The sequence below is a fragment of the Xiphias gladius genome, chromosome 18 (assembly GCF_016859285.1).
Source record: "Xiphias gladius isolate SHS-SW01 ecotype Sanya breed wild chromosome 18, ASM1685928v1, whole genome shotgun sequence".
In the NCBI taxonomy this organism is placed as follows: Eukaryota; Metazoa; Chordata; class Actinopteri; order Istiophoriformes; family Xiphiidae; genus Xiphias; species Xiphias gladius.
The window spans coordinates 9,890,242-9,902,857 of NC_053417.1; the positions used below are offsets into that span (position 1 = coordinate 9,890,242).

The window sequence follows — 12,616 nt, forward strand, 5'->3', positions numbered from 1 at the left end:
TGTTTCTGTCCTGGAAAGTCTTAATTTTGGAAATAAAGGATCAGTGGGGAAAATAAATGTCAGCACACACTGTGAAGTTAATGGGGCAAAAAGTCATCAGATTTTACCACTGTGACAAAGAACCTGAAGAAAAGGTTGATGTTAGCCCGAAACACTTTACATGACAAACTGTAGCACGGACTGTTTTTCCTTTTAGGTAATTTTTCGGAGCGAGATTTTGCAGCTGCAGTTTGAAAGATTTAAAAATGATAACGAATGATAAACAATTAAACCCAAGTGAAAGGGTACAGTGAGCTGTCTGATGCAGTCGTTCAGGCAGACACAGAGAGATACTAATTTGAAGACTTTATTGTTGCTGTGAACAGTGGTGGAAGGTCACAGTACATTTACACAAGTACTGTACTTAAGTACAATTTTGAGGTACTTCATTATTTCCATTTTCTGATACTTTTCAATTCTACCCCACTACATTTCAGAGGGAAATTTTTACTACATTTATTTTAAGAGAGATAGTGCCTAGTCACTTTTCAAATAAGATTTCAAATTTTTTGCATTTCAAATGGCTATGAATTGTTTGCTGTTTCATTAAGGAGTGGTTTTCCCCTCTAAACTTGCTCAAGGCCGCAGAGGTAAAACTATCCAATATTTCACAAAAAGCAAGTCTGAAAAACACAGTACTGATTTGTCTTAAAGAACTTTGTTTTTTGTTTTTATTCTTTCCTTTCTCACTAATCGTATCACGAACCCTCAGATTTGTCTTGTGACCCTTTGGAGGGGCCAAACCCTTAGGTTGGAAACCACTTTAATTGTAATGTAGTATTTTTATATTGTGGTATTGGTACCTTTACTTAAAGGATCTGAATGCTTCTTCCACCACTGGCAGCTCTACCATTTTTCCTGTCACAGCTCAAGGATTCTGCTCTCTCTGAAATTTAGTGTGTTTGTAAAAAATCATTTAAATATGAAGTTATAAAATGTTTAAAACTAAGACTGTCCCCTACATGTGGAGTGAAAAGTTCATCTTGAGCCCACAGAAAAAGAAACGCTGGTAATGAAATGTTCAAGAGGTAAGATGTAATGACATTGGAACAAGTGATTGTATTAGTAGTATTAACCGTTGCGTTTCATCAGCGTAAAGTTTAAGATCAAAACAAATCAAGGATGACAAACACTGATCCTCTGCCGCCCCCTTGCGGTCACTTCCCTCCACTACACCCCCTCCAAGCTGACCCAAAGTGGTATCGTCCATTCACGAATTCAACATGGAGACGCTGGTACAGTAAAAACCAGCGTTGTGAAATGTTGGATCGAGTCCAGCGGAGGCGATAAAGTCGTTGACAGAGTGCTGTGGGTAAATTCATGAAGTGAACCGCTGTAATCCGAGGCCGTTGCCTCTTTTAACCTTTTCATTAGATGCTAACAAGGAGCGCTGTCACGTTAGTGCATGATGCGTGGGTCTGCACTCGTCTGCGCTGCCAGTGTTGACCTGCACTCACTGTTTCATAGTTAAAGGTACTTGAGGTTGGTGATTTAATGTGAGCTGTATCTCTGTGTGTGTGTGTGTGTGTGTGTGTGTGTGGGCGCGGGCGCGCATGTACGGAAGCAGACACGAATGGAGCCCAGACAAATCAGCGGGGTGTACAGGGAGATCAGCGGCCTCCCTGCGCCTGTTTCTGCCCATGTGAGGGAAGAGCAGCTCCCGGAGCTCCGGGTCTACACTGTGACCGCAGGTGAGCTGCTGGTAACCTCTCTCTCTCTCTCTCTCTCTCTCTCTCTCTTTGTCACACATACATCTGTGCAGAATACTTAAAGCTATTGCTGATGATTTTGCAAACAGAGTAGAAAACGTTCTGTTTGCATTGATTAATACTCAGTGGGATGGATAACACAGCTCCTGCAAGTTTCAGCTGTCTGATAACTGATTTTCTATACCTGGTGGATATGAATGGAAACCAGTGGCTGCCAGAAAAGTAAGAAAAGACACATTCAGAAATCTTAAACTCTTCAGCATGCTTTGGGAAATGATCAGTGTTAATATAAAGAACACATGATCTGTAGCTCAGGTGGTAAAACTTGAATTTAGGTGAATTGAGATGGTAGTCCTCACTGGTCAGCTGGCTTTTTGTCGCGACGAAACTGAGCAAGCCTTCGCGAGCCACCCCTTACTGTCACCATTAAAAAAACACACACATCGAAGTTGAATGCCATTTTGCCTATTAGATGAGGAAAGCCTTTGAGTTCAGAGTTGACATATTGGTCTGAGGGTGGCACAAGAGCTTATAGTGTCAAAAATGAAAATAGTTCCCCCTCTGGGGAAAATGTCACCTGAAAATGCTGAAAGGCGAGAAGTAAATTTCATGACAGTTTGGCCATTAGTACCAAAGTGTTGGACCTATACAACCCCTCAGTGAACACTGGTCCCCTGATTCTCCTCTGATACGCACTTTGACCAGAATCAGCGGGTGGATGACACCAGTGATCACGTCCGCGGGGTTTAAAAAGGTTTACAGAGTAAAGCCATCTGTTTCTCTGAAAGAATACCATTCAACCTGACTGCTGTTTATTGGATATTGGACAGTGCTTTGGATTGTGGGTTCAGGGAGGGACACTCATGTCCTGTCCATAACACCAGCAGCTACCACTGATCGAAGTCTAAAGGCTGTTTAAATTGCCGGGTTCTTGGGCGTGGCAGGATTTTGCTTCTATTTTTAAACAGATTTCGGTAAGACAAGGCTATATTAGAGACATTATAATTAGAGCCTGATACTACCACTGGATTTTGAGGCTGAAACAGTATTGATATTGGAGGATTTGAGAGCAGTCGGATAATGGTATACTGGGTATAATATTTTTAAACATAAGCATCATGAAACATTTTTGCCAAGGATAGGTTAAGTTTATCAAAGGGTTGTGATAAAGATATGTCTAAGGCCGTACAAGAAATGTTATAATCAAGGATGACATTTTATTTTGAAAGGTAAACTTCACTGGAAAAAGGAAATTATTTGTAATAATAACTGCAAATGCAGTTTTTTTTAATGCATACGCTGATAGAGATATCCTGTATCTGTTATTAACCAGTATCAATGTAATTATAGTCCAGAATATTGCCAGGAATTTTCTTGCCAGTAGATATACATGGTTTTTGAAGATTTTTCCTATTAGATTTAGTGTGTGTACATTTTTTTATTACACAAGTGTGGATTGTTGAAATAACTGACATTATTTAGTTTCTCTTTATTAAACCCAACTTGGACGACTACTCGCCGTGTCCACATCCAGAGTGGAGTCAGAGCGACCCGGTCCGAGGTTCCAGACTTCGCTACTCGCAGCAGTGGACTCTGATCGCAGACGGCATTGACCACAAGAGCATCAGGACTGTCCTCCCACCAGGATCCTGTGCACCTTTGTCTGGAGAGTGAGTGCTAGCGTAATTGAAAAAAAAAAAAAAAAAGACAAAAAAACATGGTAACAATTTCAAATATCTGTCAGAAAACAAAAAATTGGCAAAAAAATCTATAGGCACTTGTGGGGTTAAAGAGCAGTTGAACAGCAGCTGGAAATCTTGTCTTGGCTGAGTCACGTGGTTTTATGTCTCCCCTTGCTGCAGTGCTGCACAAGTCTACTCCACAACAGGGCACACTTCAGACTACACCCAAACATCTACCAGTGATGTTGGGTGTGGTCAGAGGTTGAAGTTTTAACCAGAGAGGGCGGTAGAACACCACTTTTCAGCCCGGTGTTCTGTTACACTCTGACTGAAGCCAAACTGAACACAGTTTGAGCTGAACAGCGTTTTTTGTTTCTTCCTCTGCTCTTCAGGTTACTGAGTGGACTCTCGCCCATTCGAGGCCTGAGGGCGGTTGTCAGGGAGATTGGTGGCCACCAGCTCCTTGAGGTGAGAAAGATGGAGTGTAACACACCCTGTAAGATTGGTGTTCAAGCATTTTGACAGACTGTCGTTGTTGATGGTTGTTGCTGTTTAGATATGGGACAGCCACGGCCTCATGAAATGCCTCGACCTGACTGCCCTCAATAAACACGGCCGAGTGTATGACGATGGTGAGACAGACGCTATGTGTTTTTCCATACCTTTATTTTTATGTTTGCTTTGTGCCCTTGTATTGTTATTTGTCCATGTGTTTATATAATTACATAACAATTATTGATGTGTGTGTGTGTTTCCAGCTCAGTTTGGCTGTCTGTCATGGTCAGAGTGTGAGAACAAACTGCTGTATGTGGCCGAGAAAAGCAAGAACACATCAACAGAAACACATGATGGAGAATCTGCAAGTGGGAAGGTATCACACACACACACACACACACACACACACACACACACACACACACACCTGATGTATATGCATTTGAGATGAAGCAGATTGTACAGCAAGTCCAACAGAAGCATAGAACATGTTGCAGAATACGTTCTTAAATCAAAAAGAAAGAAAATTAGATTCATGGAAAACTGTTTTTGTGTACATTTTTCGTATTTTCCTAGTGTGTGTTATTTTGCCCAAACAGGACAGGAGTGCGTACTGTGAGGACTGGGGCGAGGGTCTGACCAACAAGAGCACCCCAGTCATTTGTGTGGTCAATCTGCAGAGCGGCACCGTCAGTGTGCTGCAGGGCGTGCAGCCTGACATCTCACCTGGACAGGTGAGGGCAGAGCGATTCTCACTTCCACTTAATCTGACCCAGCAGGATGTAGATTTGTTTGGACTGTTAGTGTATGAAGGTTTAGTGTTGGTTCAGTGTCCCAGTGTGTCTTTGTGTTGAAGCAGAAATACAGAAGCAGTTTTAATGATTTGATTGATTGACATCTTTAGTAAAACTGATACAAACGAAAAGTAGGATGTACTCTCGGCTTTTTACGCACACAAGTTTCGAATGTCTTTCCTGTAATTAAAATCTCACGTGTGCGTGTGTGTGTGTATTGTCCTCCAGGCTCTGTGGGCTCCTGGGAGTCAGTCAGTGATTTTTGTGGGTTGGTCCCACGAACCCTTCAGACTTGGACTAAAGTTCTGCTCCAACCGCAGGTTAGATAGCAGCTTTGTTTTTTGAGTTTTCAGTATCTTAAGCATTGAAATAATTAAGTCAAGTTTTGATGTGGATAAGGTCAACTATTATATCTTGTAAAAAAAGCACACACACACTGTAGTTAAAAGCACTAAAAATTATTTATGTGTTATCAGTCATGCAGAATCAAAACTGAACAAGAAAATGGAAAACTTTTAAAAACAGCAGCAACTGAGCAGAAAAAACAGAAATGATATTGAACCTTTTCAACATTTTCAGGTACCAGAAAAAAACATTTAGTTTACCCACTCGTGTAAAAATATAGTTTTTGGGTATAGCAGGCCTCAAACTACCCAGTGGAAATGACTATTTACTTCTTCACTTTATGTCTCTTTCTCTTTAAACTGTGTTTCAGGTCGGCGTTATTCAAACTTAACCTGGATGGCCACTGTGGTGAGTCCATTGCCTTTGTCCCTTTGTTAATTAATTCAACTCACTCGCTCTGCTCTGTTCATCTCATCCCTGTACATCCTCATCCCTCCAAACCAGAGAGTCTGTCGGGGGACAACCTGTCGGTGTCCTGTCCGAGGCTGAGTCCAGACGGGTCCACGCTGATCTACCTGCAGGGCCGAGTGTTTGGCCCTCACAATCAGTGCCTCAGTCTGCAACAGGTACTCTGTGAGTCTGTGTGTGTGTGTGTGTGTGTGTGTGTGTGTGTGTGTGTGTGTGTCTGTGTCTCTCTTCCTTCCACCAATAGTTAAACAGTGACTGTTAACCCTTCACAGCTGGACCTGAAGAGCGGGAAGACGTCCACACTGTTGGATGTTGTCAGCAGACCACAGACTGGTAGGTTACATATTAAAATAGCTAGTGGTGTGGCTCGTGGGAAACCACCTTGGCTCCAGACTGTTGTCATCTTTTGTTATTTAAGCACACATTCATGTTTCCAAAAGGGAGGAATCCTACTGACTTTGCTGATCCCCTGACTTTACCTCTAGTGCCACCATGAGGTTGACATTTTTGGTTTTCAGTGACGAGTCTTAACAACTATTGGATGGATTGCCATGAAATTTGGTGTGGACGTTCATTTTCCTCTTAATTGTAATAAGTTTCGTGACCCTCAGACTTTTCATCTAGCACCATCATCAGGTCACAATTTCAATTTTGTCCATAACTTTGAAAAAATCTAGAAATAAACTTTTGTACATAGTTTTTGTATATTTTTCTTCACGGTGTCTAGACACCGTGAAGGTAGACAGCCGTCTAGACAGGTAGACAGTAATGCACATTTCCAGATGTTATGTTCGTGTTTTTTACAGGAATGACATGAATATACCCTGGATTTGCACAATAAAATAAACACTTGTATAATAATACATCTATAGTATGTTTACGTCATAGAAGATGCTCATATCGAGAGCAGCTTGCTTATAATTCATGAAATCACGATTACATGCAACGCTTTAAGCTTATTAATTTCCAGGTTTTGCTGTGACTGTCAGAAGTTCATTCAGCTCTGTGATTATTTATGAAGCTGGTAATTCTTAAATGAACCAGATTTAGCAGAAAGCCTTAGCAAAGCTCCTCAGTGGTCGAAAGAATGAGAAAGCTATGCGGAAGACCAGAGCTGGGAAAAAACGCAAATTACAGGGGAAAATTTCCCTCCTTGTCCCTCTCTTTCAGGTGAGTTTGCAGGTGTTTATGAAGCCCTGCCGTCCTGCTGCTGGTCTGTAGACAGTCAGAGAGTGGTGTTCAGCAGTGCCTGCAGGAACTGGAAGGTAACGACCATATATTAAAGGAATAGTTTGACATTTTGGGAAATGCGCTTTTTTTCGCTTTTTGCGTAACTTGATACCACTCTCCTGTCTTTGCATGAAGTATGGACCTAGAGTCAGTTATCTTAGCTCAGCATAGAGACTGGAGGCAAAGGGAAAGAGCTAGCCTGGCTCTGTCCAAAGGTAAAAAAATCCACCTATCAGCACCTCTAAAGTTCACTAATTAACAGGTTATATGGGATTTTTGTAATCCGTACACACACCAAAACGAAAAAACGTACTATAGGTGTATTTTTAAACTTTGCGGAGTGCACCTGACCAGTACCTGGAGTGCACTTGCTTTGGACATTGGTTGAACACAGCCTTGTATTTGCAATCTGTATGCTAAGCTAGGCTAAACACCTCCTTGCTCTAGCTCCATAATTAATACACAGATGTGAGAGTGATATTGGTCCTCTTATCTAACTCTCAGCCAGAGAGCAAATTAAATGTATTTCTCAGAATGTTGGATTGTTCCTTTAAATCAAAATACCTACAGTGCACAAATGTTCTCAGCATTTTTGTGTATGTTATTTTCTTAATTTGGATTCTTAAGATCATCTGAACACACACTCATCCATGACTCATTTACTCTCTCCTTGTCTCTCTCAGGATCTTTTTATGGTCGACAGAAGATCAAAGAAAGTCACCTCCCTCTCTGATAGTAAGAGTCCATCCTCTCCTCCACCTCCACGTCCTCCTCCTCCTCTCTCTCTTCTGTGCACATCTCCATCTCTTAGTTTCCCTCCTCCTCCCTCTCCCTCTCCCTTCTCTCATCCTCCCCTCTCTCCTCTGTTTCCTCCTCCTCCTTCCCCTTGTTGGCTTCCCCATCTTCCTCCGTCTTCTGCTCTACCTCCTCCTCCTGCTGCTCCCCTCTCCCCTCTTCTTCCACCTCCCCCTTCTCCTTTTGCTCCAGTTCCACACCCTCCTTCTGACTCTGACCTTCCTCCTCCTCCTCCAGATCCTCTTCCTGATCTTCCTCCCCTCCCTCCCCCTCCGCCGCCACCTCCACCTCCTCCACCTTTTCATCTTCATCATCAGGAGCACAAGAGTGAACTGGAAGGTACGACAAGACCATCAAACTTGATGTCACCTCCACCGTGCTATTGGGAAATTTCAAAGTAAAAGTCAAAAGTTGCAGAGACACCACTGGAACATGCATTGAGATGGCACAAAATTAAAGATGAATGCAACATATAGATGATAGCATTTAATTAAAATAGTAATAATTATTGTTTTTGTTGAGATTTCCTTTTTTTAAAAATGCTTGAATGAAACAGTTTTTGGTAGTTATTAAAATGCACTTTCAATTACTTGCAGTTAAGACCATTTAACAATTCAAAGTTACATAATTTTATTTCAAATGCATCTTCTGCACGTCATCTACATAAGTGATATGGATATACAGGGGCTCAGCATATCATCCACACCTGATCATTTTAATGTGCATATATATAAATATTTTAAAATCCTTTAAAAACTTCCAAGACCTTGATCCCAATTTTTGTTCCTGCTCTCTTGTTTTTCTCCGTTCTCCTTTCACTCTCTTTGCCCCTGTCCATGTTGTTTCTCTGCTTTGCTCCCTGTCCTCTGCAGGTCCCTCTGATCTTTCCAAAGTTTATGGCAGCTGGAAGCTGCTGACAGTCCAGAGGGACCTGATGGTCGTCTGCTGCTCAAGCCCCAATACACCACCCACTCTGGTCAGACAGCACACACGCACAAACACACACACAGACAGGTGTGCAAAGACACAACACCAAGCACTATGCTAAAATACTGTTTAGCACATTGTTAAAGAAGATTAGTCACATGAAAAATGAATTTGAATTTTTTTGTTTTGTTTTACACGCCATGTGTGTTTGTGTGTGTGTGTTTGTGTGTGTGCAGAGGGTGGGCTTCCTTCCCTCAGCAGGTGAGGCTGTGACCTGGCGAACCCTGCAGCAGCCTGTCATGACCTTTGACTTCCACTGGACAGTTGTAGATGTAACACCTCCACCTGAGGAGGACAACACACACTACTGTGAGCTTTCAGTCACTCCTTCAAAATAAGACTTGTTCAGATGTTAAGCTCTGTTTTTCTTACTTTTCCCTCTCCCTCGCTCTCTCTCTCTCCGCCTATGTCTCTCTCACATCAGCTGGTTTACACTTTGGCGCTGTTCTGGTTAAACCGTCTCATCCCCTCCATGAGGCCAGGATACCCCTGGTCGTCTTCATCCATGGTCTGTGTACACTTCAATTTTTTTTATGTGGTTGTATTTCTGCTTACAGGATGGAAACATATGAAATCACATTATTACATTAATTGTATAATGTCTTTGTTTTTATATTTGTTTGCTCCACCAGGTGGCCCTCACTCCCAGTTCTCTGCAGAGTGGAACTGCACAACAGCTGGACTGGCTAAACTCGGCTTTGCTGTGCTCATGGGTGAGAGGCCTCTGTTCCTCTCTGACGCACCCACACTGGCATGCTCGAGGAATTTGACATTCAGCTTATTCATTTATTTGCTGAGGATTTGATGATAACACCAATACCAATATCATGTCTAAGAACAGCCAGGAAAAAAATTAAAATGGGGGAAAATGGGGGGAAAAACCTGGCTCTGACCAGGGTAAAAAAAATAGCTCCAACTTCATGCAAAAAAGCAAAGTAACATATTTTAATTGAAAACAGACATTTTTTTGTAAATATGCATCATAGCTAGGACTAATTACTTTTGTTAAAAAAAACTTGTTTTTAATCATAAAATCCATGTGAAATTGGATTTTAAATATATTAATTGCAGGACAAACACTGTAGTCTTGTACTTGCTTTGCATTTTACTCACTTTACAACTTTGTTGGACTCCAAAGCTCAGTTGCATTTTTTCCTCCATTTTTCCTCATCACTTTTTATTACTGGAAGCATTTACTGAGCTCTATTGGCCACAAGAAGATGTAGTTAACTCTAAAAGTTTTGGGGTTGTTTTTAGTGAGGATATATGAGACTGTGAAAAATAATTTAAACCAAAATTCCTCTTAAAAAAAAAAAAAAAATCGAAGTCTTTTGGTAAAAAAACTTAAATTCACATTATCAAAGCCTTTGGTGTTCATGTCTGAAATGCCTTTCAGTTTCTATTTTGGTTTAGCCGTCTTGCCTTTTTCTCCCTCTCTGCATCTCTCTCTATCCAGTGAACTACCGGGGATCCACAGGGTTTGGCCAGGACAGCATTTTGTCCCTGATCGGTCAGATTGGACACCAAGATGTAAAAGACGTGCAGGTAGGGGCTGTTCCTCTTTTTGATCTACAGTCCTGAAAAAAAATCAGTAAAATACATATGAATATCACGATTGGAGTTGTGCTGATTAGGGAGGAAAAGGGACAAGTTGAGGTCAGGTAGAAAGTTAGCACACTTTTTATTCAGTCCTGTGTTCCTCCATAAAAATCTCAGTATCACAATCACTGTCTTTTCTCAGAGGGCCGTGCTTACTGCGCTGCAGAGCGACCTGACCCTTGACCCCAAACGCTTGGCTGTGATTGGCGGTTCTCACGGGGGTTTCCTGTCCTGTCATCTGGTTGGCCAGTACCCAGAGTTCTACAAAGCGTGTGCAGCCAGGAACCCTGTCATTAATGCTGCTACTTTATTGGGAACCAGTGATATAGTGGACTGGTGAGACACATGCATACACACAGCAGCTCGTCCACACAGGATGCACACACGCTTCAGCTCCACTGTTCAACATTCAAACCAATTTATAGATTGAATCTTCTTCTCTCCCTGCCTCAAGGCGTTACACCAGTGTGGGGTTCGAGTACTCGTACGACCAGATACCCACTGCTGAAGCCCTGGCTGCTATGTTAGAGAAGTCACCCATCACACATGCTGCTCGGGTCAGACACATGCACACTTTGAATACAGTCTTTTAATCATAATCTACACATAACTACCATATTCTTAGGCCAGAAGTTATTTCTGTCTTAATAAAAAGACTAGAAATCTAAAGCCCCGCTAGGAGCTTGTGGATCCTGCAATGCTTATCAGACCTCAAACTTTGAAAGCCAAAGTCATAGTGACAATTTTGCTATTCTTGCATCCTTATCAGTTGTGCTCTTAAAATGTAGTCTGTCCTGCAGACAGTGGAAGAGGAAAAGCCAAGAGGTCAGAATAATCCAATGCCTCTCCATACATTCCATCGAAATCTGCCCATTAGATTTTGGTATTTCTTTTGCACAAGTGAATATTTTGAGCCAATGGTTGAGCTGAATTAAGTTCATCCAGAGGCGACCGCGAAAATTCAGAGCAAATTAACATGGAAATCCAACCAGTTTTCTAGACACAGGATCTCTTTATTACACAAGCTGTTATGACAAATTTTTACAATAGTGCCACTAGAGAAAACATCAGGATTCAGTTTCATAAAGAAACTGTAGTTGTATGTGTAAATATACCTTTGTACACGATAGAATCTGTGCATTTTTGTGTAGATCAAGGCTCCAGTGCTGCTGATGCTGGGAGGCAGAGACAGGCGAGTGTCTCCACACCAAGGTCTGGAGCTCTATAAAGCTTTGAAGAGCAGAGCTTCACCTGTCAGGTACAACGGAGCTTAGTATATCAGATAAACCAAATAAAGAAATCTCGACAGTCCAACATAACTGAAAGCAGAGGTTTTAATTCAGCTCGAGCCATCCTGTTACTTTGACCGCTCCCTGTATGTCAAAAACAAAGTAAAAACATTATCATAGCATGAATAACTGGGATTCTTAAGCCTGATTTTATCCCTGCCTGTTGTGGTGTTTGTCCTTCCAGGCTGTTGTGGTTTGCAGAAGACGGACATTCACTGTCCAGAGTGGACACACAGGCGGACTGCTTCCTCAACACAGTGCTGTGGCTGCAACAGCATCTTTGAACACACACACACACACTCTCTCTCTCTCTCTCACTCTGCTGCTGAACATCCCCATAAAAAGAAAAAAATAGTTAACTGTCAGCAGTTGACTCTCTTTTACACTCCTCTGCCTTCTTAACAAAAAAAACACGTTCTGTATGTTACAGTGTACCTGTTTTTTTTTTTTTTTTTTAATGTTTCCAAATCAAAGCAGGTTATAAAGAAACTCTGACAAACCTGTATTGATGTATAGATTGTGTCATGTTTGTTAACTTATCTAAAAAAGGTGCCCAAATGCTCAATCTCATTTCTTTATTTATTTCCACAATGATTCAACAAAAACTTTATATTACTCCCTCCAGTCATCTTCCACTCATCACTACTTAATTTTAAAGCTCTGTTATGGCTTTCTGTTCACATCTGAAGTCCAACCAGTATTTTTCTACACATATAATAGAGAATGAAGGCTGACAAAGATGGCTTATCATATGCAGTAAATTTAATTTGCACAATGTCCAGGAGATGGCAGTCTCTGCCTGTCAGAACTTCTTCCCCTTTGAGGAACTCCTACTGCATTACAAATTTAACCTTTTATCATACCATCTTTATGGTTACTAAGCAAATATGTATATGACCTTTTAAAAAAATGTTTTTAACTAAACAAATGTACATGAGATGCATCAGGGCAAATGCACAAGATCAACATCATAATATAAAAGTCATACAAGTAGGACCCTCTTGATGGCTGCCTGCTTTCAAACTTTCATAAATGTGAGTCACGGAAAAAAAAAAGAGAGACCCAGAACTCAGAGTGTTACATGTAACTTAATCGGCCACATTTCAAAAATATATCTGAAGCCTTGGAGCCACAGAGACCCACTACAGAGCTGTAAACCACCCAAACCACCTGAAACTTAATCT

At 41.4% G+C, this 12,616-nt stretch overlaps 1 protein-coding gene across 5 annotated transcripts; it reads left to right on the top strand.

Moving 5' to 3' along the window:
• Positions 1-1,195: 1,195 nt before the first annotated feature.
• zgc:136971 (S9 family peptidase) lies at positions 1,196-11,978 on the top strand. Of its 5 annotated transcripts, none has more exons than XM_040154052.1 (23): positions 1,196-1,351; positions 1,604-1,730; positions 3,283-3,418; positions 3,823-3,898; positions 3,987-4,062; positions 4,189-4,301; positions 4,525-4,659; positions 4,948-5,039; positions 5,435-5,472; positions 5,569-5,690; positions 5,805-5,865; positions 6,703-6,797; positions 7,446-7,497; positions 7,795-7,896; positions 8,430-8,533; positions 8,721-8,853; positions 8,969-9,052; positions 9,177-9,257; positions 10,001-10,089; positions 10,286-10,479; positions 10,598-10,700; positions 11,295-11,401; positions 11,617-11,978. In XM_040154052.1, exons 2-23 carry the CDS (start codon positions 1,613-1,615, stop codon positions 11,714-11,716), a joined length of 2,211 nt encoding a protein of 736 aa, XP_040009986.1. In that variant the 5' UTR covers positions 1,196-1,351; positions 1,604-1,612; the 3' UTR covers positions 11,717-11,978. The 5 variants fall into 5 exon arrangements, with proteins under 5 accessions (XP_040009986.1, XP_040009987.1, XP_040009984.1 ...); XM_040154050.1 differs by having other exon boundaries at positions 1,243-1,347; positions 1,607-1,730; XM_040154049.1 differs by having other exon boundaries at positions 1,245-1,351; positions 1,607-1,730.
• The last annotated feature ends 638 nt before the right edge of the window (positions 11,979-12,616 follow it).

Bases quoted from the DNA above. Each gene is read 5' to 3' on its own strand.
- zgc:136971 (XM_040154052.1), top strand. From the start codon at position 1,613: ATGGAGCCCAGACAAATCAGCGGGGTGTACAGGGAGATCAGCGGCCTC. The intron at 3,419-3,822 runs GTGAGTGCTAGC...TCTGCTCTTCAG, and splicing joins TGTGCACCTTTGTCTGGAGA to GTTACTGAGTGGACTCTCGC. The intron at 7,897-8,429 runs GTACGACAAGAC...TGTCCTCTGCAG, and splicing joins GCACAAGAGTGAACTGGAAG to GTCCCTCTGATCTTTCCAAA.